At 40.5% G+C, this 27,915-nt stretch overlaps 1 protein-coding gene across 1 annotated transcript in view; it reads left to right on the top strand.

Moving 5' to 3' along the window:
- pdia5 (protein disulfide isomerase family A, member 5) overlaps positions 1-27,915 on the top strand; it is a 76,213-nt gene that overhangs the window by 32,805 nt on the left and 15,493 nt on the right. The window contains exons 9-14 of the mRNA XM_042427065.1: positions 2,306-2,397; positions 7,736-7,807; positions 10,289-10,425; positions 20,973-21,043; positions 21,775-21,938; positions 22,515-22,645. Of these exons, the coding sequence (XP_042282999.1) occupies positions 2,306-2,397; positions 7,736-7,807; positions 10,289-10,425; positions 20,973-21,043; positions 21,775-21,938; positions 22,515-22,645 (667 nt within the window). The remainder of the gene's footprint in view (positions 1-2,305; positions 2,398-7,735; positions 7,808-10,288; positions 10,426-20,972; positions 21,044-21,774; positions 21,939-22,514; positions 22,646-27,915) is intronic.

Raw genomic sequence — 27,915 nt, 5'->3', positions numbered from 1 at the left:
TTTTAACATTTACCTAGATTATTTGCTGTATTGTTACATTTTTCTGCACCATTTTAATGTACTGGCGACTTAATCATGAAAATGAACTAAATTATCCTTTGTGATTCACTTAACATGTATAACTAGCAACCAAAATCGGTTAAATTACCATTTAACAACATTTAAGTGCACAATTCCCATTAAAACATAACGATTTCAATATTAGGAAACAGTTCAACTGTCTTTTAAAGTTTTGACAGTGTCGGTAGGTACATTAGCCAGATTTAGCGATTAGCTTAGCGATTAGCTTAGCCGTTAGCAGCTAGCGATTAGCGATTAGCAGCTAGCGATCTTTTCAGACTATAAATACAATGATACAGTTGCACCAAAGCATGTAGTAAACATTAGACCACATTTTCACAATCATCGGTTGGTTTTTATGAAAAGTATTTTGACTCAAGAGTAAGTTTAATGCAGCTTCCCTTCACAGTGGTTAACAACAACAGACTAGCAAACAACACGGCAACTCACCGGAGTTTCTCAACAATGATAACTTGACAGAAGTTGTTTCCCTCTCGCTCACAGTTGGACCTCTATTAAAAGAGCAACATATGAACATTAATCTGACTTTTATGACTATTTTGCGGTGTTTCATACCAGGAAATGCTCGCTTTTTCTGTTGTTTACATGCTCACACACGTTTGCTGCCGTGGTAAAACAGAGGGCACGTGACTCCCTCAACGTAACAGGCGCACAATGTATATGCGCTCCCTGTGGGAAGAACATGTAATTACATCTCTAAATCACATGTATGGGTTTTATACATGGATGTATAATAAGAGCTGGATAGGGCGCCGCTGCTCTTGCCTTGCAGCCAATTTTTCCCAGTGGCCAATCGCGGTATTGCAGCGAAAAATCCCCCTGAGGCCCAAAAAGGATTTTCCCCATAGACCACCATTGTAAAGGAGACGCCTGTAAAACTGTTGACAGGACCCTTCAAACCGCAAACAACGCCTATTATAACTCATTTTATTATGAACTTTTGATCCATGGAGGTTTTATGTTTGTAAAACTTTCCTCGAGCCGAGAAAAGCGATTTAAAAATCTGTGACGTCATCACAATGTAAAGTCTATGGGCCGAGCAGGAGCTCGCGGGCGGGGCCAGCGGGGGAAACACTACTGCGCACATTCAGTGGGCCGCACAGCGCTGAAGCAAACCTGGAAGCTAGAAACTTTTTTTGGCGTATGCGCCAGGCGAGCAATTCCTATAGAACTGAATGGACGCCATTTTTAGTCAGGTATCCAGCTCTTATAATACATAGATGGTTTTTTAGCCGTATAATCCATGTGGGTTACACAAGCTAATGTTAGCATGTTAACAAACTTAACCATCAATTATGCTGAATGTTAGCTAACTGTGAACTTTTTAATATGCTAAGTGTGATATCATTAGCATGAGAACACGTTTAAATTTGATATGTCAAATGCAAAATGTCAGCATGTTGTAAATGTGGTACGCAGTAATTGGCATGCAAGTAAAAATGCAAACATTGTATTGCTAACGTTAGCAGTGCGTCGAGCTGAATGCTAACATTAGCATTCCAATGTTCAGTGTACCGATGAGGCTGGCGGAGTCCAGTTTATACAGAGGATATCATCTTCACTTCAGATAACAACATGGCCTTTTCTCTGGCATCACCCTTGGGGAAAACTTTTCATTTTTTGTCCCACAATTTTGAATAATCTAAAAGTAGCATTATTGTCTCTTTTAATGCGTCCAACAATGTTGTTTTGGTGTTGTTGATGTGTAATGGCAGTGTAGCCTCCCAGGGCTGCTAGGGTGGCTATGGACTGTTATTCCATTTGTGCTGCAGAACAAATACATTTACTGATAAATTCAAGTTGTCTAAATCAATTTAAATGCAAACAAGCTGACTGCATTTAATGACAGGTGATTCTTGTATTAGTTTTTTTTAATGTTAATCGGCTCTAAACTCACGTATTAGCCTATTTTAATACTGATGTCATACATTTTTCATGGTTAGTCTCCTATTTAAATTAAAAGTCAATAAAAAGTTAATGACAAAACATGTCAAAGTGACAGTGTGTCATTAGAGCCCGCTCATAAACATTCAATAAACCTATGTTGTTTCACAGTGCAGTCTCTTTTCTTACTCAAACTAATCCATCTTTTTTTTTTATTTTAGAGTCCTCTGATGATACCTGTTTTGATGTTTGATGTCTTTTCTCTTTCTTGTCTTATTGCCTTCACTTTTCTTCACCTCCCTGACAACCCATGCCTCATTTTCTCCTTTATTTTTTTAAGGTACTGGCGGGGATGAATGTGCACCCAGCTGAGTTTGACGGCCTCAAGCAGGAGTACAACGTCAAAGGCTACCCAACCTTTTGCTACTTTGAGTAAGTCGAGTCCTCTCATCTATCTCACTTAAGGCTCAGCTCTCACTTCCAAGGCTCAGAACATCAGAGTAGGGCCATTTCAAACAGATAGTGCAGTCCAGGTCCCCTCAACACCAGCAGACAAGATGGTGGCAGACTTGCAGCTCACAAAGGTGGCCCTTGAGGTTCAGCACTTGCTTCTACGAGGTGTAAAGGAGAAACTTTGTCAGAAACTTTCTCCCTTTATACCTTGTCATAGGGAATGAGTCTTCTCAAAGGTACTCCCTTTTTAATAAAAGCAAACTCACAGGAGGGTGTTTGGTATACCTGAGTGCCAATGTTAAGGAGCATGGAGGACACAAGGCTATCTTCTAGGAGTGGATGATCTGACCACACCTAAAATCTATTTCAAGATAAGTGATCTGATAAATTTAATGATCGTCCTTTTTGATGACCCTATGACCTATGAGCTCTAGTTTGGTGTAATTGGCTGTAGAAGCAATTAGCATATGGGATTCAGGCATTGCAATATGAGCAACTTTAGATCGTTAAGAAATGTATGTAATAATTGAAGACCTTGTTACCAGGCGTTCAGACAGAAAACATCCTTGAGTTAAAATCAGGCAAGGGGCTGCGTAGGTGGGTGTGTGCTGCTTCAGCGAGACGTTGAAATCTGAGCCAGGAAGGTTGGTTAGAGACATAGATCAATGAGTTTAAAGGCTTATCAGACATCAAAACACTGCACATATATTCTAAAGCTGTTATGACTGGATGCATTCTTTTATTTTGTCATGATAGCCAGGTAAACAGTAGAAATACGCACCAGACACTGAGTCACTCTTCTAGTTCTTGGGACTACTAAGAATTGCACACAAAGGAGTAATGACAACAGATATTTGGTTATTTATTTACAATATTTACACATATAATGAACACAGAGAAGATAGCCATGGGCTAAGGGTAACCATTTCTAATAATAAATTATGAAATGATCAGAATATATCGGTGGGAGAGCAAGAGAGTGATCAATGACTGAATCAGAAGGTGTAATAGATTCAAATTTAAAAAATGGATTGAAATAATGAAAACACATTATAAATCCATATTTAATGATAATCTATGATGGCATCTCCTCCTAAAAGATGTGAGAATTTGATTATTTCTAGTAAGAAGACTTTGGAATGCCCCGTGAACCTAATATGATGAATGGACAGTACTTATGGCAGCATGCAATGAAGGATGAGAACAGGGTGACTGTGCAGTCCGTAGGCGGTCTCCAACAGCTCAGGCAGGGGTCTGTGATGCAGGTCAGCTGGCAGCATGAAGCTCACAGTTCATCAGAGTGCTCAGTTGGCTGCAAACAGCAGAATGTTCAGCATTCAGGCAAGCAAAGTCTGCAGCCAGATGTAGCTGGTGGGTGCAGCCGTGTGGCAAACACTTTGAGGAAGTGTTGGAGATCCCACATCGGCCAGACAGTGGTTGTTTAGGTCTGTTGCCATGGCAACCACAGCACGTGGAGGGGTGATCTGAAGGAGTCGAGCTCACACAGGAGAGAGAGACTGGGTCTCTGCTGGAGATGGATCGTTGTCACACACACCCAGCGTCCTTGGTGCCACTCTCACATGCGTGAGGAGAGTTAGAAAGGTTTGAGATCTGGTTTGAGGGGAGCAGGGAGAAGCAGGCCATTTTCATCTGCCATCTGCTTTGGGAATCACACTGTGCCAACACAGCAAACCCATTGAAATGAATGGAAGGGCTGCATTTTTTCACACAGTGCTGTTGTCTGTCTGAACATGGCCTTACAACTCAAAACAAAGTCCGCATATTTAATAATTTATGTGCCTGACTAAGTAAAGGCTTTTAATATACTGTATTCAAGTTCTTTCATCTTCAAGACCACCTAACTCTCCATGTGACATTTATTTAGCCTCTGTCTTTTTAGTGTTGGGAAGAAATTGCTGTTGGTAATCTGGTGATTTCAGTTTATTTTCCAGCTCCTATTATCTTTTGAATACGCATCCAGACACACATACACGCAAACCCAAAGCTTGTAGCCACACATACAGCCGGGGCTGAGAGTATGACTGACTGATAGTGTTTAATGCAGACCCCCTCCAGCCAGAGCATCCCTGCGTTGTCCTCATATTTACAGTATTTGTTAACTGTGTGCTGGTGCTCTATAGCTCCCGCTCTGTTCTCCACTTCTTATCCCTCCTGCACCAGCTTTATCTTCCCCATTTCCACATTAAACACTCTCTCATTCCAGTCTGGCCTTTTAATTAGACCGGGACTGATTAAGTGCCTCTATGGTTAGTCAGTGTGTGTGTGCTTGCCCTCTTCCTGTATGTGTGTACTTCTTTCTTGTGTGTATGTGTGTGTGTGTATTGTGTATTTGTGGGCACACGAACAATTCCCGCGCACTCATGTGTAGCTGAGTCGGAGCCAGTGCTTTAGCTGGGAGCACATTAGTGTCAGCACAGGGCTAGCTAATGACCATCCGAGCCCATTGGCTACAGTAATGAGCCCCTCACTGATAAACAGCAGCTAATCACTGCAGGGTAAATCAGCATCAACACCGCTGGAGTTATCTCACCGTTGCACTGGCTGTAAGACCAATTGTTCAAGGTCTTACCTTTTCAGTCGTGCCTGTTAAGCAAGCTTACTACCCAACACAACAGCACATCTCAACCGTCCATCAATTAAACAAACAATAAAAGTGAAACTATTTCAGCATCTCACAGTGTCTGGCAAGGTCAAAGAAAAACACCCGAGACTGTGCAAATGACATTTATTTCACATTTCCTAAACTTGATTTTACTAGGCTCCAGTGTACTTCACAGAGGCAGAGATAAAGCAAGTGAATACAGAGTTAGTCATAAATCTCACTGATTGAATTCCAAGCAGCCACTCTCCGCCACAGTTGTCAGTTCACTTAAAATGCAAGTTTTAAGCTGCAAATCCAGTGTGTGTAATCGTGTATCACCTTTAATAGTGTCCGCTCTGTATCTCGGGAGCTGTAACCGTGGTCGTCACCACCCTCTGTGTTTGCAGAATCATACTGCCCACAGCAAGTTACTACTGACACTGATCCTTCGGCACTGGGCTGAGCCACCGCATCCTTCTTCCAGCCTTCATTTAATCACAGCGAATAGCAGAGTAGATAAACTCTTTCCCAAGAGGAAAATCTGCTTAAGTTTTGAATCTTTGCAGACTGCGGTGCCGAGGAGATGCTTCTAGCTCATTTCAAATGCATTACAGCGGGTCAGTGGCATTTCATATATATGCTTTTTTAGACAGACATACAAAATACAGCACAGAGGAAATGTTTCCTTTTGGCTTTGAGCTGTTCTGTTTCTCAAAGGTCTTAGCCAACTCTTTGTCTCAGAAACTGGGTTATGTTGTGGTTGTGATTGTGTTTAGGGTCCTGTCTTTAGTCCACACATGACCTGGATTACTTGGTTTCTCCAGTGACAGTTCTGTAGGAAGCAGTGAGATCTCAAAGCTCACTATTTTTCAGTACTGTCCGAGCTCTGTCTTCAGCATCAAGTATCAAACTGAAACACTGAAAGTTGTCACAAAATCCTTGGTCAGATTCTTTGACTTGTTTATTTTATCTTATATTACTCACGAGTCTCCCCTTTGCAGACATGACCACTTTATGCTAATCCAATGCAGTGTTGGGTAAGAACCATGCAGTTTTTTGCATGCAGTATAAGTGTGTTATTTTCTAAAAATGGTGTACTTGAATATTTCTGCATACTGGGATCCCTAAACAGTCTTCAAATCGCATAAAATTTCATATGACTGGAAAGCTGAGACTGTTGTGGATTCAGTGAGTTCAATGAGTATTCATTGAGTGATGATGTTAGTCCCCATAGTAGTTATTTCATCGTAGTGAAACCATTTTTTGAAACTTGACCTCACTGTTTAAAATGTATTAACATGTAAGATGTATGTAACCTATTGTGACCTCTAGAATAATCACAGCCTCATGAAACTTTACAACTACAAACTAGAGACCGAGAGCGTTCAGAGGATGTCTGGTTTTCCTAGGTATATCGACAATAAGGAGGTTTCTGAACAATTACCAGAACAGAAGTATTCACCATCCAATTGCCAAAAAAATACAATTCTTAAAGAAATCTCCAAATGTTTTGATACCAAATCACAGCATGACTTTTTCTATGGCTTTCCTCAAAGTCTTAGTGTCTTAATGTGGTATTCTGGAGGGATTTTTGACCATTCTTATCAATTATCGAGTGATCGAAAATGGTTAAATTTGGTAAATTGTATCAACCCAAAAATTGCTGCAACAACTTATGAGACATAACTGAGCATGGGAATGGCCATCATATGCTTCCATCATGATGTTCTAAGAACTTGAACTTGCACTCGAAACTTTCAAATTTGAATAGGCACCTAACCAAAACACAATGATTATTACAGATTTATGACTAGAAATACATGACACACAGTGCTGAGCTGCATCTCAAATTAATCTTCAGGTTCCCAGCTTTCAGATGATGTATACCACTTCTATGTATTATATACTGCTGACCTGCTATCTCCCCCTAAAGATCCCTCCCCACCATCTTTCTTTTTTTATTCCACCTGGCACCTACATTACCCACCATGCAACTCAACCGCCTACAGTTTGTAAATTGCCATTGTTGGAGATTCGGGTGTATTATGCTAGTAGCAGCTAATGTAGCCTCAAGCCGTTAGCCTCTAGCAGAGATGAGGAGCTACAGAGGTCTGGTAACCTCACTTCTTTCTAACTCCACACCCCCAGATTTTTTTCATTTTTAAACTTGTAGTCAGCTCCAACTAACATCACTTGAGGCAATTATTCAGATTCTGTGCAGCTCCCCCTGGAGCCACAGAAGGCTTTATACAAATATTTTACAGTAGCTACTCTTCAAGACCTGTAAACAGACTTTGATGTGTAAAATAGATGGAGTTCTCCTTTAAGATAACTTTTGTATTTGAGAAGTTTTGTTAAAGGGATGTTCCCCTGAAAATCAATCTTTTGAGGAGGAAATACTCCTGTAGGCTTGTGGAGGATGACAGTCAGTAACAATAGATTGAAACTATGACACATCTGTACAAAGCACAGCAATATAAACTACTTACAGCATCATCCACTCCTAGATTTTCTGTGGAATATTCCTTTAAATAAAAAAGGATGTTGTAGAAATATAAACATAATCCGTAAAGTAAGGTATCACAAAAAGTGTTGTTTTGTATCAAACAACAGGTATCACATTGGAAGTGGTTTTTAAACTTTTTGAACATTACCATGCCATAATTGTGTCCTTTGCTGATGGTTTATCTTTCCTTGTGCTCTGTTGTCTTTTAGGAAGGGGAAGTTCCTCCACCACTATGAAAACTATGGAGCTACAGCCAAGGATATCGCAGACTGGATGAAGAAGTGAGTATGGTCCTAATCACTCTCTGAAGATGCATTCAGACTTGTTAAAGTTCAGAATTCTCTCCAAAGTTTTTTTTTTTTTGATGTAGCTATTAAAAATACAGAACAGAGTTTCCCAACTACATTCTGCCCTCTGCCTTAAACTGCTTCTACTTCTCACCTTAAATGTCTGCTATCACCTTTTCCTTCCACTGTGGTATCCATCACACCTTTTCTTGCTTTTCCTCACCCCGACTCACCTTGCTACCGTGTCATCAATCTACACCTGCTCCATTCTTGTCTCATTTTTCTTTCTCACCTTGGCTCACGCTCTCCACCCGTAACCACCTCTTGCCTCCTTCTCTCTTCCTCTCGTTCCCGCTCGTTTTAAGGGCCTGGCAGGAAAGCCTCGACTGTCCACAGGGCTGCAGCCAGAGGGCACAGAGCAGCACTTTCACAGCTATCACAGGAAACGGAGCGAGACAGGCAGAGGATGTATTCTAGCTCCAGTCTCTCACAGGCGTAACAATTTCCCCAGCTCTAAGTTTTTACTGCTCTGCTTATTCAGGGCCCAGCTGTAAGTTTTAGAAGTGGTTGCCAGGCTGGCAATCAACAATCTAGTAGACAGAATGGTTGCTATGTTTTAAATGTACTGATAATCAGAGTGTAATTACAGTGATACAGAGTGATTTAACATAGTTGTTTTGTCTATCCCTCTCTCTCTCTGGCACAAAATGAAAAATAAATTCACATGTATGGGCTAACAATAAGCCACTAGATTTAAATCATTTATTTGCATAAATATGTTCCATATGGTAAAAAGGTGGGAGGGTGGCCTCCTGCAAGCCTCACCACATCTGCACTTTTCATCTGGAGATGCAGCAGACGGAAAGCTGAAAAGGGTTTTTTTTGCAGTGAACGGCACTGAAAGGTTTTTCCAGAATAGTCAGATTTGCTGCATTTATATTTTGAAGCACTTTGTCCATTGTGCTCTTTGTGTAGCACAGAATTTTTTTTATCTGCTCTCTCCTGTTTATCTCCCCTACTGTACTTTGCTACCCAGTGTTTGATGAAGTTTGTGTTCAAATTCAGCCGTCTCAGAATTTATTCCCTACTCAGTATCCCTTGTTTCACCCTCTATTGCCAGTTCAAAGAACAATAGAGGCCACAATGTGACAGTTACTCTCCAGCCACACCACTGAAAAGTCCCATGCTCTGGTACTTTGCACATCATAACATCACTTGACATCTGCTTGATACTGATCCTGACTTACTTTCTCTTGAGTCTTACTTCAAGGCAATAAGTGGACACAGGAGTAGAGGTAAGTATGCTTGGTGATCTTGAATATCTGTCCTCTGCAGCAGTGTTACACCAATAATGGGGTAAGATTCAAGTGGTCTGGTTGTATACTGACAGCCCAGGAGGGAAATGCACTTCATGTTGCAGAAGAGCAACCAAACATATCACTTGAAAAGTGTAGTTTCAGTCTCTGATACACTTTTCATATATAAAAGAGATGTATATTAGACAGATGACATTCTGGAGGAGATGCAGCATTTATCAGCGCTGCATTCTAATGATTTTGGTCACTAAGTCACTGACTGACTGAGTGATGAAGTCACACCATTGGTCGGCTGATGACCACCAAAGCTAAGTGTCCCAGAACATATTTTGCACCAACTGACATCAAACAGCAATGGCGGAGATTAAGCTGTTGTAATTTTCGCTATAGGGCTGTTAATATGTCACTTTATTAAGTTTTAATATTTTTTCAGGCAAGAATAGTGCCACAATTACCTACCGAAGGAGACTGTCGTCTGACATTAACATGAGAAGAGAGGATCTGTTCACCATCACCAGTGTAATTTAAGATGAAAACACACAGCCTAAATCTGAACTCAACCCTTCTTACAACAGCAACATATAATCTATACCCAAAACCTAGTGCAATGTATTTTAAGTATTATTGTTTTTCTCATATGTACAGCACCTTGAGTTACAACTACTGTATAAAAAGTGCTATATAAATAAATAAACTTACATAAAAACAAACAAAATACTGTGATGGCCATGTCTGATTGGAACCAGGCCACATACAAATTAAAAGCCCTCTAGCTTTTCATATATACTATATACTGCCATATACCAGGTTTTGACCTAGAATTGTTATCCAACCTCATGGGACTTTTGCACATTAGCTCAGGCCAGACTGTGTGATGATGAGGAAGATTGCGCAATGACTTGCGTCTGGACAAGTGCAGGGAGTGAGCACTTGTTTATATCTGCGTCGACTCGTTCTTGGCACCGCAGCAAGGAGCTCTGTCATCAAGGCGGGGCTTCTTCGCTCCAGATGCGTGTGTTTGTGCGACATGTTGGGTGGAGTGTGGGCTACAGCTGTGTCTGATTTATGCTCTATACAGATTACACACGAGCTGGAATGTGTCTGCTTTTTAAATGTCCCTCACCTCTGTTGCCCTTGCTGTCTTTATTTCCTGCTTCAGCCCTCAGCCACCCCAACCAAAGACCCCTGAGGTGCCGTGGTCAGAGACAAACTCACCAGTCTTCCACCTGACAGATGAGTCCTTTGACAGTTTCCTGGAGGAACATCCTGCAGCCCTGGTCATGTTCTATGCTCCCTGTGAGTAAGAAAGCAAAGTTTAAAAAGATTATAATTTTCTTTATCAATCACTTGATTTATAATAAGTGAAAATATTGAAAGTTGTGCATCAAAATTTCCCAGAGCACAAAACCCAGAGATGATATTCAGTTTACAATGATTCAAGAGGGAGAATGACAGCAAATCCTAAAAATGAGTTGTGAAACCCCCATGACAGTTCTGGGTAGGGTCATTATTAAGAGCATTCGACTGTTATCTATCATCTTCTTACTGTCAACAAACCCCATTAAAGACCAAAACAACAAAATGCTTATAAAAGATTTTTAACATCTTTTTAATCTTTTTTTTTTTTTTTTTAAAAAGGAATCACAAATATATATTTTCATTTTTTTAAAGGCTCATTAAACAGCTGGATGCTGCAGTACAGGGGTAAACAGTGCCTTTGTTGGGGACAATTTTCAGCTGCAGATTAATTTTCATTTGCTGCTCATGTGAGTTTTTCTGGCAGCAGGACGGTGTATGTGGGACTGACTCCAAATAAACTGCAGTGACGGTGTCCATGATAATGAAGGAACATTTCATGTGGCTCATTGATAGTGTTTGGACAACAGTGCAGCTCTATGGCACAGAGGAATAAGATATATCAGGCTTTAGATACACACACAATACTTGTTAGTAGGGTCATTTCATTGTTGGTTTTGGTCTTTTCATGAGATTTGTTGACAATAAGAAAAATACAGAATATCACCAGCCTTGCTCTTTAACAACTTCAGGTTAAGAAATTAACCCTGGTTTTTTTAAACGTGTGAGGTATCTCACTATGGGACACGCTCCCTGCGCTGTCTCCCAGAAGCTATTTTTACACTACACAAGTCTTGACTGACAGACAGACAAAGGACTTCCTACTGCTATAAAAGCCTGACGTAATGCTCTCCCTTCAGTTTGAGTAATCACACCTCTTCCTCGCTCCAGGCCAGGAGGGCGCTCTGGTGAGATACTCATGTTTCAAGAGAACTGGGGTTAATTTCTTAACCTAAAGTTCTCTTTCAACATTTGTGAGATATAGAGTAGTCCATGACACAAACAGCCGCTCTGATTTGAGTGAATACAGCAGTCTTATCAACATAGTGTGTAAAGATCGCACAGGGCAGAGCGCATTAAGCTGTTCGTGTTCCTGCATGGAGAAAGGAGGAGGATAGAAAGCCGACAGCTCAATAGGGCGAGTTATGATAATGCCGGGTTAAAAACCTTGGGTACAAACGCAGGATTAGGTTTTAGTAAAACCTTAGAATCCCCCATTAAAAACTGCATACATGATGGGTTCACTGACAACGCATGGATGTCATTCACTCAGTAATAAAGCCATTTTAAGGTGTTGGGCCACCATGTGCTGCCAGAACAGCTACAGTGAGCCTTGGCATTGGTTCTACAAGTCTCAGAAATCTTCTGGAGGGATGAACACCGTTCTTCTAGAAGATATTCCCTCATTTGGTGTTTTGATGATGGTGATGGAGAGCGCTGTCTAACACGTCAGTCCAAAATCTCCCATAAGTGTTCAACTGTGTTGAGATCTAGTGACTGTGAAGGCCATAGCATATGATTCACATCATTTTCATACTCATCAAACCATTCAATGACTCCTTGTGCCCTGTGAATTGGGGAATTGTCATCTTGGAAGAGAGCACTCCCATCAGGATAGAAATGTTTCATCATAGGATAAAGATGATGACTCAGAGCAACTTTGTATTGATTTGCAGTGACTCTTCCCTCTAATGGGACAAGTGGACCCAAACCATGCCAGCAAAATGCTCCCCACAGCATAACAGAACCACCAGATCCCCTTACTGTAGGGGTCAAGCATTCAGACCTGTACAAGTTTTTGCTTTAATTTGTCACCCGTCTATACAGTCTTAAGAAAGGAGAAAGTTGTTTCAGTTGTAAAATATGTGCAGCAGTGTGTCACAGTAGCTTCACAGTCCTTCCTGCTGTGTTGAAACATTCTATTGCAGATTCTCTCAGGCAGAACTTTTATTTAGTCACATGAATTATGCACCACAACAACACCAAGGCCAGTTCCTTGTATGTGCAAACTGACTTGGCAATAAACCTGATTCTGATTCTGAATAACATCATAGTTTCACTGTCATGCTCAGTATTAACAGTCAGCTGGAGAAAGTAACTTAACAAAGACTAGAAATGACAAACAAACCCAAGCCTCCTTCAGTTACTTAAGATTTTTGTGTCACACACAAACATCCTTACAACAGAATGCTTTATTGTTGCCATATGGTTCACATAAGCCTGCTTGTCATTTTTATTCATGCACCATATTGCCGTTGTTACGCAGAACTTTGTAAACATGCCAGATTTTGTCAGTAGGTTAGATTTTTTCCAGTTCCAGATTGCTTTGCTTTCCTCCAGCCCTCCTGTGTGTGAGGAAGCTGTCCAAAGGAGATTTTGCATGTTGATAAATGCGTCCCATAGCTGTAAAATCATGCAAATAGATTCTCCCCATTTAGAAACACATTCTGAGTGCAACAGCTACATGACACACATCTGAATAGAGTCGCAACCAATTTCTGGACCTTTGATTATTTTTTTATTTAAGCTTCCTCTTTACTTCGTGACTACGTCACCTCTCCTACTATCTACCTCCTCATCCTTCCTCCTCGCTCTACATGTCCAATCTCTCTGTGCTCATCCCATTCTGTACGCTGTAAAAATAAACGAGTAAATAAAAATAACATCCTCTTCCGTAGTTTTCACCATAATGATGATTCACTGTTTTCAGAATTTCATCACATACTTTGCTGCAGAGCTTTCATACCTCCAGGCTGCCACAAGCACTGCACTCAACCCAGAGGGCAAAATCACTCTCCAGCTGCTGAAGTGATTAAAACACATCCTTAACACTAGCACTGCAGACGGACCTGCTATATCCACTGTCATTATTCACTGCCTAAAACTGAAAAATATTTTTGCACTATCAAACAGCTTATTTAATCTTACTTCTGCCAGTTGGCAGTAAACAATGTTAAATATCTCTAACATTGCGTTCTTGTCATGGGATTTTCTGTAAATATGATCTGTTGAATAAGAAAAACCAAGTGACATGATTGGATTTATCAGAGCAATCTGTGTGGGATGTAAAAACAACAGTTACACAAGACGCCCAGATGAGGGTTAGATGCTGTGTCCAGCCTGCATACCTAACCGCATATCTCATTTCTATTTCTGCATGTGTTAAATACAAACAGGCAACATGTAAATCAAGCAGCTTTGGTGTTGTTGAGCTCACCTTTGATGAGATTAGGCTGCCCCCCCCTCCTCTGCTTCCGTCTTCTGTGCTAAGCTAGACTAAACACATCAGAGTATGAACTGATCTGTGCTGAACTCACAGGGGTAAAACTGTTATTGATCTTCTCATCTGACTCTTAGTAAGACATTTTCCAAAATGTTTTAATGCCACTTGACCAATTGGTCACCATCACAAATGTGATTGGTACCAAAATTTAAAAAAACATGCTTTAGCATAGTGCAGAGCCAGCTACATTCTGATGCTATAGCATACATTATGTAAGGAGTAATACCCATCAAGTTGTCCACTCCATGATTGTAATGGATAATGTAAACTTGGAGGGTATTATCCCACTTATACCACTTGCCAAGGAAATGCCATATGTGATCAAATGTTTACTTACTTTAGATATCAAAAAATGTAGTTACTTGGCCTCAGAATTGCTGCCTACCTTTTATTATACCATTGATTAAAGCATTAGCACACATTATGTTTCAAATGTGCAGAGATGATTGTAGTGTCATTATTTAGTGTACTTAGGGCAAATATGGATGATTATGTTTTTTTCACCATCCTTATCCTGAATGTACATAACAATATTTTAGAGGAAGTCTGAATAGTGCAGGAATCAGACTAGTCTTTCCTCTCCCTATGCACTGTCATAGCTTCACAGACGCTTGTCCTGCACTTGACTCACCCTGCGGACATCAGCCACTCACCCACACACTCGGATCAAGGGCACCCAGCTGAAACAAGCTGCATCAAATCTTTTCAGCTTTAATGCGCACACATATACATACACACAAGTACAGATATCTGTACACACACAACACATATCAAACACATTTTTGCACATCATGACACAAACATTATTATTGCAAACAATTACACCGTATATCTTTCTCTCACACACACACGCACACACACACACACACAAGGCTACTGATCCCGACAAGGTCGGTGTTTATACCGGAAAAGGTCCCAGTGAGATAACAGAAATGCACACACACACACACACACACACACACACACACACACACACACACACACACACACACACACACACAGATGCCCAGTCTTGCTCCTTTGATGCAGTTTCTTAATGGCTGTGCTGTCAGTATGAGATTAATGGTCTCCCAACCACCACCATCAGCTTGCATTTCTGTCCACCTCTCAGTGCGGCCATTCTCACCATCCTCTGAAAAACACTCAGCAGGGGTTGTTTGCATGCCGCTCCTTACAGCGGCAAAAACCTCCAGCTGAACGCTCTGTTTCACAGAGTGAGCCTGATTATGTCCCAGTCCAAAACAAAAAGTTCCTCTCTGCTGGTGTTGTTCGAAGAAAACACTGCAAAATATTGAATATGGAATCACGTTCCAGCAGATATGGCTGGAGATGACCGTGCTTGATTCATAAATGTTTGTGTTTGCGCTGCAACTGGTGCACCAGGAAGCAATTAGGTCTGGTTTTAACATCTCTCCTGACTGGCCACTTAGAAAGTAGCCACAGGCTCAGCTTGCTGCTGCAGTGGGCCCAGAGAAGATGACCTTATAACATCCTAACACCTAACATTTGCTGTAAAGCTGAGGGAACACACCAGACTTTTTCCTCTTAAGCTTAGTTTTTATTACAGCTACAGTGGTGTATGGCCAGTTTGTTTGTTCTCTGGACTCTGAGGTCTTCTCCCCCTCACTCAGCCTGAATCAGCAATATTTCTGTGCTTTCCTGTAAGCCCCTACACACACACACACACACACACACACAGGCACACACTGACCCTGCCCCTCATGCACCACTTGTTCTGAATGCGGAGCAGAACTGATGCAGAGCACAGGACGGACATTTCGTTTTCTCTCTTACTCATCACTTTGAAGGGTCAGACAAAGTCCTTTTAGTCACTCTGTTTCTCTGTTAAGCCTCAACACGAGCTGCATGATCACACACTACAGTGATTCAGTTGAGAGGCATTTTTTTTGTTGTTGTTGTTGTTTTTTTTTACATGATCACACTTGATTTATAGCTTGCACCAGCACTGCATTGTATATTGAAGAAAGGAATTCCTGAACTGTTATGACAAGGGCAATTTACCAGGATTGGAAATGTACCAAGTTTGTTTCATGCATCTGTGCAATACAGCGTTGTGAACACATACACTCACAGCTCATCCCTGATCAAACAGCATATTCATTACATCTTAAGACGAAACATCTTGTACATTGTGTGAGACAAATATTGTGTTATGTATCTGAAAGTCGTTTTAGATCCAAAAATAAAATGTTTTCCAGTCGCTTGCTGCTCATGCAGTATTAAACACACCTCAAACACGGAGTTTATTCATGACGCTCCGAGCACATACAGATTTGTTGAAAAGAGCAGTTGCAAAAAATGTGCACAGACATATTCATGCAGACACCACTACCTCCAGATACACTAACACTAACACTGTCCTGCTTCAAAGTTTAAAAACACAGGAAGTACAGTATTTAGCTGATGGTGAAGTTGGCTGATGTAATGGAATTCATTCTCTTTGAATTTTTGCTCTCAAGTCGAGTAAGCCACCAACACCCCCATCTAGAGCTGGGAGATAATTCTTATTATCATTTAGTGACTTTCAGTGGAAACAGATTGTGATGATGCATTACTTTTTGAAAAACTTTTGTTATACAAGTTTTTGTTTTGCTCGTACAGTATGGAGAGATTTGTCTGCTCTACATAATAATGAAACAAAGTTTGTTTGATTGAACATCAATCTGACTGTTTTATATAAGATCTATACATTGTCTTATCATAATATACATTGATACAAAAAATAGTGCCATCATTTAACAATATTGCGTCAAAACAGGGTCATTCATGAACTAACAATATTAATGATGATTAATTGTAGAGACATAGAGGCAGATGTCTGTGGTTGAGGCATAGTAGTCTGCAGAAGATAGAGTAGCTAAGTTATGATGATGATGTTCTAACATATCTATGAAAAACATTTTCATTCAGGGATATTATATTTACAGCCCAAGTTTGAAGGCTTCCTTTTCAGCTGTTTGGATTGGCATCATATGTGTTGCCTAACAAAACATAACTGCTTTTCAAATTTCCCTCTACCGTCTGCTTTTTCTGTTGAAGTCTCTGTTTGTTGTAGGTCTGACGTGTTTAGAACTGAACTATCGTCACACTACGAAAGTCGTTACAGTTTTTTTTTGACAAAACAGCCATCCACAACATTACTTTCGCTTTCAGCTGTGTCTGTTGCTACTGTCCGTCGTCACACCACTAGTTGTGATATGTATTTCAACTGAATTGCCCAGCCCTCACTACTACTCCACCGCTTTGTTTCCCCTCCATCTCTCCCTGTCACTTATCTATCGTCTCCTCTACAGGAGCTTTGACTACCTGTGTAGCCACTTTCACAGGTTCTGCTTCTGTTTCTACTGTACTCCTCTCACATCGGGGGAAGAGTTCCTGAAGCTAAATTTCGGCGCCGCTAAGGAGTCTTCTCCTTGCTCTCCTTCTACTGTCGTCATCGCTCACTCACACCCAGCTCTTAGTCTCACTCAGTTTGTCTCTAACATGCTTACAGAGACGCAAACACACCCATGGCTGAGAGTGAAACATGTAGTAAGTAAGCAGACATGACTAAACTCTCTCAGTAAACATGAGAGACTCTTGTCATCCCATTTACAGTTTCACCCTCAGCACGGCAGCAGTGAACCCCTTGAAAAAAGCCTGGTGAAACAGCAAGACACCAGCTGTTGACGCATTGATTCAACAAGACAGCTCTGAGGGTGTAATGTTGTGCAAAGATTGCAACATTAAAGCTACTAGCTTTGGTTTTATAGAAGTCATTTTCCTCTGGAATATCTTGTTTATATGTTTTACAAGAGTGAGGGGTGATTAGACCCTCATACAGTGCATTCAGAAACTATTCAGACCCCTTCACTTTTTTCACATTTTAGTTATGTTGCAGCCTTATGCTAAAATCATTTAAATTCATTTTTCCCTCATCAATCTACACTCAATACTTTGTCAATACCCATAATGACAAAGTGTCAACAGGATTTTGGAAATGTTTGCAAATTTATTAAAAAGGAAAAACTGAAAATATCACATTGACATAGTTATTCAGACTCTTTACTCAGTACTTAGTTGAAGCACCTTTGGCAGCGATTACAGCCTCAAGTCTTCTTGGGTATGACGTGACAAGCTTTGCCCAGATTTGGGGATTTTCTGCCATTCTTCCCTGCAGATCCTCTCAAACTCTGTCAAGTTGGATTGGGACTTTGGTTGACAGCCATTTTCAGGTCCAGATATGTTCGATTGGGTTCAAGTCAGGGCTCTGGCTGGGCCGCTCAAGGACATTCACAGAGTTGTCCCTTAGCCACTCCTGCGTTGTCTCAGTTGTGTGCTTAGGGTCATTGTCCTGTTGGAAGGAGAACCTTTGACCCAGTCTGATGTCCTGAGCACTCTGGACTAGGTTTCCTTTAAGGATATCTCTGTTTTTGGCTCTGTTCAGCTTTCCCTCAACCCTGACCAGTCCCCCAGTCCCCGCCGCTGAAAAAGACCCCCACAGCATGATGCAGCCACCACCATGCTTCACCATTAGGATGGTATTGGGCATGTGATGAGTGCTGCCTGTCTCCCCCCAGACATGACGCTTAGAATTGAGGCCAAACAGTTCAATCTTGGTGTCATCAGAACAGAGTATCTGGTTTCTAACAGTCTGAGAGTCCTCAAGGTACTTTTTTGCAAACTCCAAGCAGGCTTTCCTGGGACTTTCACTTAGAGGCTTCCGACTGGTCACTCTGCCATAAAGCCCAGATAGATGGAGTAGTAGTAGTAATTTATTTTGGTTGATATTAACAATTTTTCAAAAAGAATGCACATAGAAATATATGAATAACAATAAGGCATCAAATTAAAAGGAAAACAACAAAAATATTGACCGAAAAGGTGTAGGCTGAAGCTTTACCTTATTATACCTATACTTTTTACATTCTAATAGGCAACCCGCTCACTACAAGGTTTAAGCTATACAAAAACAAAACAAAAAAGAAACAAAAACAATAGTTCCTATCATATCATACACAATGATGATCATATCTCAGTTTGTTTACCACCTTATGTTTTTATCATTTTATCATTCAATTTTTCATGCCAACATACCAGCTAATATATCATTGAATGTATCAAGGCAGGTTCCTGGTGTTCTATATACACAGCTAATGATTATATTTTTTGATTTTTCAACATCAATTTCTACAGTTAAACATTCCAGAATATTTTCTATAGTATTTGACATACATTTAACCATGCTGCATCTCAAAGCTGTATCAACATACAGGGTAACTTCTCCTCCTTTGTTATTGATCCTATTTAATCGTAAACAACTCATATCCTTCCAGTTCCACATCATAAACTCTCATTTTCAAGCCAAGTCTCAGATACAGTGATTCACTGAACTTGAATTGACACAAATAATCCTTGATTTTAGGGAGGTTTCTATAGAGGCTTCTGCTGTTGAAGTGTAGTATTGATAGAGCACCTTCCATTTTCACATTACTGTTGAGTTGTTTATCTGTGTAGTACTCACAATTGTTGTTGATGTTATTGTAGAAGTGGTTTTCTGAGTCAATACCATTCTCAATCTCATACAATTTGTGCTCTGTGTAGTCAAAAGTTCAAATTTTCATACTTACTGTATAGTCTATTTAGATCACCCAATTAATTCTTTTTTTTAATAGTCCGTGCAAATTCTCCCCCACACAATCCGAACCAACAACCAAAAAATCCACAGCCTTCAACATCTCCAAACTGAAATATTAGATTCAGATTCAGAAAACTTTATCTGCCGTGACAGAAAATCATCTTAGACGGTACTTAGCATACAGCGTACTGTACAAAACTCAGACTAAGACATACAGTACCTATTCCTAGAACAAAATAAAATACATAACACAAATAACTTAGACAGAATGAAATACATACTTAAAATAAAATACATGGCACTGGTGTGTGCAAAGTGGCATAGTGCACGTGTGAGAGTTCATTGTTGTTTCATCGTTTGTTTAAAATGCTTATGGCAGTGGGAATGATGGAGTTCTTTTTTCATTCGTTTCTGTAAGATGATCATTCACGTATACCCATGTCCCCTTCAGCTTTTTGGCTGCCTCAGTAGCTCAGTTTTGTGCTTCCTATTCACGAACTGAACTATGATGGCAGGCTTTGTTTTGCTGTCCTTTCGTGGAAGGGTATGGCAAGCTGCAATGTTGCCACTTTGGATGATCATATCTTTACTTTCAAAGAACTTTATGATTTGCTGTCCCAGCATTTGTGGTTCCTCTGTCGTGAGTGTTGCAGTGATGGTTGTCTTTCTGGAAGTTTCTCCCAAATCCACATAGAATCTCTGGAGCTCAGCCAGAGTGACCATCGGTTTCTTTGTCACCTCTTACCAAGGCCCTTCTCCCCCAATTGCTCAATTTGGTTGTTCCAAACTTCTTCCTTTTAACAATTATGGAGGTCACTGTGCTCTTGGGAACCTTCAATGCAGCATAAACTTTTTGTAGCCTTCCCCAGATCTGTGCCTCGACACAATCCTGGTGTGAGCTCCACTCGCAGTTCCTTCGACCTCATGACTTGGGTTTTTGTTCTGGTATGCATTGTCAGCTGTGAGACCTTACATAGACAGGTGTTTGCCTTTCCAAATCATGCCCAATCAATTGAATTTACCACAGGTGGACACCAATCAAGGTGTAGAAACATCTCAAAGATGATCAAGAGAAATTGAAGGTACCTGAGCTAAATTTCAAGTGCAAAGGGTCTGAATACTAATGTCAATGTGATATTTCAGTTCTTCCTTTTTAATAAATTTGCAGACATTTCAAAAATTCAGTTTTTTCTTTGCCACTGTGGGGTATTGAGTGAAGATTGATGAGGGAAAAAAAGAATTTAAATGATTTCAGCTTAAGGCTGCAACATAACAAAATGTGAAAAAAGTGAAAGGGGTCGGAATACTTTCTGAATGCACTGTATGTATGTATATGTGTATTATATAGTAGGTCACTCACTATTATTTGCCATATGACCCATATGCAAATAAAACTCTCAGTACATAAATGTGCTATATGTGTGTATTTTTTATATATTTCTGCCCCTCATTTGTCTCAACTGAAGTTTAATATTCTTGCTGTATTTGTATGTGGTGTTTTAAATTGTTATTAGTTTCAGATACCTTGCATCATTCAGACACTAATGTGTGATTTGCATCCCTTAGGGTGTGGCCACTGCAAGAAGATGAAGCCAGAATATGATGAAGCTGCTGAAATACTCAACAAAGGTGCAGAGGTAGGTTTCTTGTTTTTATATCTGCGTAGCATGCATGTCTACACGTCTGTGTTTTGTTCATTTTTCATAAGTCACACACTCTTGTGAACATGAGGAACTACACGGGTGTAGTGGTGCCTCATTAACAGATCATCATAATCCCTCCTCTTGGCCTGAAGACCTGTTGGCCGATGCAGCTGACACGCTGGTCAGTCTGTCCTGCAGCCCAGCTCTCGATGTGTTTCTGATTAGTCGGGCGTGTTCCTCACCTTCCTCTCCGCCATTCTGTCCTCTGTGGTAATCTAACGCTCCCCAGCCAGGGGCAGGGCCTATAAAACTCCAGCCTGGTGACTGTAGCAATTATCTCATTCGTGAGCGTCCCCCCGGCCCGTGGTTTGGACCTTCTCCTTGTGGCTCTCTGCCCGGTACTGGAGGTCAATGGGAAAAGCCTGGCCATTATCTAGTATGGATGGACTCACCCTGCGCCCCGAAGACCCAGCATATCATTAATTTTTCTCCCCCTTGCTTCTCTGCTAGTCTTACTAATGCAGCACTTTCACATATACAAAAAGCTCTGTGGCCCGTTTGCTACAGTTGAACTTGGATTGTTTCCAATGGGTGTAGTTGGTGTTAATTGGTGTCATGTAGAAGGTTATTCTGAGGGACCTTCATTGGTCTAACTTAACACACTATAGGTATTATTTTACCAAGTCCCACAGGACTTAAGGTCTGCCTTTTTTACCTCTCCGCAGAGTCCAGGTGTGTTGGCAGCAGTGGATACCACAGTGCACAAGGCTGTCGGGGATCGCTTCAAGATCTCCGGCTTTCCCACGGTTAAGTATTTCGAGAAAGGTGAGGAGAAGTTCACGCTGCCACAGCTCCGAAGCAAAGAGAAGATCATCGAGTTTATGCACAAGTAAGTCATACAATTAACAGGCAGCTCGACCAGTCCTGTACTTCTGTTAAACAAATCCGCCTGTGCACATTTAGACAAGACACAAACTCAGGTTCTTGCAGTAATTTACTCCTGAACCTAAACATTTTAGCTGCTCCCTCTTTTATCTTGCATGCAACCTAGCATTCTTTATTTGTTACCCTCTAAAACAAAATGTATGAAGTGAAGCACTGATTAGCTGCAACATTTTTTTTCTAAACGTCCTCCTAGTATAGTAGATTAATCTTTGGAAAGGGTTTCTGTGAAAAGTAATCAACCTGTGATGACATCAGTCCAGCTGTGGTAATTACAGGCTCCATAAAGACAAAGTCTGCAACCAGAGGTCAACAGACATCATTTTATGGCTGACATCAGATCTCTCTCATTGAGTTTTCTATTATATAACTAGTATGCACATGGTAGATGAATACTATATAAATGCATACATTATATCTCTACTTACACTACTTGTACTTCTTACAATTAAAGCAAAGCAGTGTCTTTCCCTCCTTGCAGTATCCATGATAAATATTGTTTTGCTCTCTTTCATGTCTCCAGTCCCCAGGCCCCTCCTCCACCAGAGCAGTCTTGGGAGGACAAGCCCTCCAGTGTCAGCCATCTTGGATCAGAGGATTTCCGAGAGGCGCTGAAGAAGAAAAAACATGCTCTGGTCATGTTCTACGCTCCCTGTAAGAGCTAAATTCATACAAACTCTACCATACACTCATTTTAACAACATGATTTGAAAGTTACCCTCTGCACAAAGGTCTATAATTACTCCTGAAAGGTTCATCTGTAATTGGCACCAGATGATTTTTTACAAACTGTTGAAATTCATATGCTTGGCTGTTTTGATTAATATATAAAGTGTGAGTGAAGTTGTTGCAACCAAGTGCGATCACAGCCCTGCTTTGTTGGATTTCATGTGATCATATCCTGGGTTTAAACCAGTGCACACACGTAACTGAGAACAGCCTGCCAAGCTCCTCATCACACAGCATATAAACCCCACCTAAGCCATGGGGAGACTGAGGAATGATTCAGATGACTGAGAATAGATTTGTGTAAGTAAAAAGAGAACAATATATCACAGTTCCACCTCGTATTTCAGGGTTCCCACGCATCGTTGCAAACATGGAATTCTGTAAAGCAGCTTAACAATCACAAAAATGTCTGAAGAAAGTTAGTTGTCCTGTAAAATGTTTTAATGGGCAACAAAATAACCGTCAGGTGACTATATGGACTGACATAGTCTGACCTGTCAAAATGTATTGTTTGTCTTTGCAACAGCTGGCAGCTGAAATTACAGCCTGGTCAGGGATGAAGAAGTGTCGAAATTGTGCGGGATCATGTTTTCAGCATTCAATTGATGATGGCTTTTAAAGCTCCATAATCAATATTAGAGGTGCAGCAATATACAAAATTCACATTTCAGTAGAGCAGGAAAAAAGGTAGAAAATAATATTTTGGTCTTTTATTTTGAATGTAAAATCTAACAATGGCTCATTGGCCATAACTGTTACTGAAACAGTTTAGTTGCTGCAGTGGAAACTATTACTGAAACAGTTTATTTGCTGCAGTGGAAACTATTACTGAAACAGTTTATTTGCTGCAGTGGAAACTATTACTGAAACAGTTTATTTGCTGCAGTGGAAACTATTACTGAAACAGTTTATTTGCTGCAGTAAAAAAGGAAAACAACTTTCTGTTTCTTGCAAGGAGTCAGGACACCTGCTGACAGCTGTTTTATGCTGATTTATGGTCTAAATGTATATAAAGTAGTTGAAACTAGCTCCACCTCCAGCAGCTACAACAGTAACATGCTGCTCTAACACTGATGCTTCAGTATTAATAATTTAATGTTTCATATATAGTAATATATATAATATATGGAAAAATTTAAAGACATGTTAAGAGTCCATGTAACTGAGAATTGCAACTGCCTTATTTGAGCTGACATTAGTCTATTCCTTGTTTATCTGATGTTTGTATTCCCTATCTGTTGTGCTTTTTTTCTACTACTGCTGTCTTGGCCAGGTCTCCCTTGGAAAAGAGATTTCAATCTCAAGGGACTTCCTGGTTAAATAAAGGTTAAATAGATAAGTCAATCAGAGGGACCAAACCCCTACTTTTACTTTCATACATAACTACACTTTTCTCTCTCAAAACTGCTCTTAGATGTGCTGTCTGACCACATCAGAAATCAAATGTGTTTCTAGTTGTTCTGAATGGCTTCACTCAAAGGCGTAGTGAAATGTCGACCGTCACAGAGAAGGAGGGGGATTGGGAGACGTGATATCGTTTAAACATGGGAATAATGTCGCATATTTAATAGTATTGCACTCAGTCAGTGTTATGGGTTAACACTACAGGGTAACCAGGGTAACCAGCCTACCTTGGCTAAGCCAGCTAGCATACACCTTGGATGCATAAAGAGAACTGGATACAGCATCAGAGGCAGGGATCCATTCATTCCTATTAAACCACTTCCTGCTGTATCAAAATTACCTGGATGAAAACATACTGCACATGCTCTATGGGCCCAATGCACCCATAGAGCATAACTAGCATAGTATAGGAGCTTAGCATAGGAGCTAACTTCCGGTTTAGCACTCCAGCTACTTGAATGGGGTTAAAACAATTCAATCTTGCAGCTCTTCTAGACTTTCCAAATGTTATCGGACCGAATTGATCAAATTCTGATGGTGAAACAAGTCATTTTGCAGGGGTTGTGATGCTCAAAACAATTTATCCACCATTTTACAGCTGCTTCTTTTCCCATGATTGTGTGTGGGAAAAATGATTTTGGGCCCATCAGACTCGGAAGTGGTAGTTCCACTATGTCAAATTGACTCCAAAGCCTGGTGCTCTTCCTGGGGGCTTGGCATACACCCATGAACATGCTACAGTTAAGTAGTGCACCGCCAAAACATTCCAGGTGGAACTCGTACTCTAGAATTATTGTTCTGTATGTCAGATTAAGTGGATTATTAAACTAGTTTGACAGTAATTGTTTGGGTCAGCCAGATACTTTTCCGAGGAGTTGTTGGAGACCAAACCAGAGCTAAAAGGAAAGTGCATGGTGGGTTTTTGTTCATCAGGCGGACAAAAAACAAGACCTCAAAAGAATGTTAATATCTGCTGGAAGTGCAAAAAGGCAGTTATTTGTTAATATGTTAGCCATAACAACTTAAAAGTAATTTAATGCAGGAGTAAAGCTAACCCTAACCCTAACCCTTTTCACCTTTTCACAAAAGACATTTTGACATTTCGACACAGGAAAAACAAAGGTGCAGTTAATGAGTGCTGAATAACATTTAGTTTTTCCAAATTCATGACCCTGGTACAGTGCATGATGGTTCACTAGTATGGCTTTGTTGGGCACTTGACGGGAAGTAAGAAATAATAAGTTAATGTTCTCTGTTCCACCTGTGCTTTTCCTGCTCTGGCAAGCCAAAAAGTCTCAAATTATAGGAGACTAAGTGGACTTGATTTCTGAAATTGAAATCAGCTGTTTTTAAACTGGTGCATCATTAAAGTCAACTGAAGTCAGATGTGGAATCAAGTAATTTAGTCATTTTACACAAAAAGAAAAGCATTGTTCTCTTTTGTTGAACTTGTCCTAGAAAAGTATTTCTTTAAAAGAGTGGGAACCCTGTACTACAAAACTCTACATCTGAGTTCTCAAACAAAGCACACATAGAATGAATACAGAGTTTCTACCCTGCTTAATTATCAATACATGCGTACGCACTCACACACACACCTCTGTCTGATCTGATGAGGGCTTCAAAGCCAGACAGGGCACTACGGTCAAGCTACTGCCTCCATCGGGCCCTTTGGTGCTTCCTTCTACAAAGAGAGACTCCAGATGCACATCAGGCAGTAACAACCTGCTGCCCACCCACCCCATCTGCACCCTGCTCACTAGTGTCTTATCAGTGAGGGAGCTTACGTCTAATAGAGCATTTGATGAGATAAAGCAACTTGCTAAAACATCGTAGCTGGAGACACTTCAGACAGAACAATTAATTTTTTTTTCAAAGGTTTGGGTTATTAACTTATAGCCTGAAGCATAATTAAACCTAAACTGAAACTAAATGTCATCACATCTTCTCTCTCTTCTCTGCCCTTTCTTGATCCCAGGCAATACTACTGCATACATACAGTGTTAAATTAATGCACTGTCTAATTTCCTAAATACTCATTTGCAGCCATCAGTTTTCCAACTCTAAATTTTTATTTGTGGACTCCACTTAAGTAGTTTTGCATGATTCACAGTTCAAAAAAACTCCTTATTTATCTTATTCTGAGCTCCTGTGTCTTTAAGGTCCCCCTCACGATGAGCCCACTCTGTTCTGATTGGCCAGCTTTCTGGAAGCTGCCGGGGGCAGCATGTATCAGAGTTGTGTAAAGTTACCGCCGATGCAAATCCAACATTTCCTGCTTTACTGCTTCAAATTAAATGCTTTTAAATGACTAAATAATGGGAGACTTTTATTGTAAAGAATCTACAGGAAGTGAAACATGTTCCTCACTGAGCAGAGCTTTGTTAGCGGCGCCAAAAATTGATCAAAACAACAACATATGAAGATATTTGGAGCTCTTTGTTCAGCAGATCAGTTAGAAATAATGCAGGGAGGAATATAAGCAGAAACAGCCACAGTGATTATGATGTTTGATGAAGAGCTGCAGAAGACCAGCACACCTCTAACAAGTAAACAATTTATTTTACTTTGCTGTGCTGCATAATGGAGTCATGGCTTGACATGACTACCTCCACAACAATGGAAAAGTGCCATAATGTTAGCAGAGCAACGCAGTGAACTTGTGCGCTGTGCGTGGAGCAGATGACCATATAAAGAAATTCATGACAAGCCGACGTCAGCTTGGGCTGAAAGTAGAAAAAAACATTGGAAACTGAGTTTTCAGAGCAGTCTAAAGCCGGTCCTTTTTGCTCACAGGGATCACTTCTACATACGTTTACCTCATTATTTGACACATCGTCCACTTTTAACATGAAACATCCAACATTGTAACATTATATATATGACTGAAAATAAGGAAAAGTATAATAGGTCCCCTTTAAATAGTGTTAAGTAATGCTCAGTTCCAAGCAAATCATTCTAGTGCATTTATGTTAAGTTGTATGAAATTGCTTTGCTTTATTCTCCAGTTGGCACATTTTTGTCAGTGAGTGATGGTGAAAAGACAGTCTCTTTGTATTCATCTCTCTGCTTTTCCCTCTACCTCACAGTCTCTCTGTGAAAATGTCTGTGCGGATAGAGGAAAGACATGAGAGAGGCACGTCTCATTATCAACAGCAGACGTGCCTTTTAGCTGCTTTTAAGCCACTTGGATAACAGGAGGTCTGTGAGATGTGGAATGTTCCTGCACGTAGGATGCAGTGTGACGCCCCGTGCCCTTTGTTCATTTATCTGTTCTTCCTCCAGTCACATCCAGTCTTTCAGCAGTCACAGTGACCTGCCTGGTCACTCTGTTCTCTTAAAAAAAAAAAAAAAAAAAAAAAACTTACACACCTGCCATGTTTTTTGATAGCCTACATTAGTTTCAGGATTGTGACAGAACCTTTAAAGGTTTAATGGCCATTTAATGTTGCAGCTAAAAGCTACTTCTGCAGGAAATTGTTTTTTTGAGTAGTGGGTGAATACTGGCTTAGAGAGGCAGCTCTGAAAAGGAAGTAAATGGACGATTGCAGAGTTGATGTATAATTAAGTTGAAGGGAGGTATACCTGTGTGTGTGTGTGTGTGTGTGTGTGTGTGTGTGTGTGTGTGTGTGTGTGTGGATGCTTTTGGGCATACATGCAACAGTAAAAATACTTAATTATATCAATGACCACCATCAGTCAGTGCTCTTGTAGCCTGTAAAATCCATTTACAGTAGGTAATGTGTGGTAATGATAATGGTAACCCATGTGGTTTCTGACCTCTAGTAGTG

This window comes from Thunnus maccoyii, chromosome 11 (genome assembly GCF_910596095.1).
Source record: "Thunnus maccoyii chromosome 11, fThuMac1.1, whole genome shotgun sequence".
NCBI lineage: Eukaryota > Metazoa > Chordata > Actinopteri > Scombriformes > Scombridae > Thunnus > Thunnus maccoyii.
Note: the sequence above shows the minus strand (reverse complement) of the source record. Positions and strands in the feature narration are given on the sequence as shown.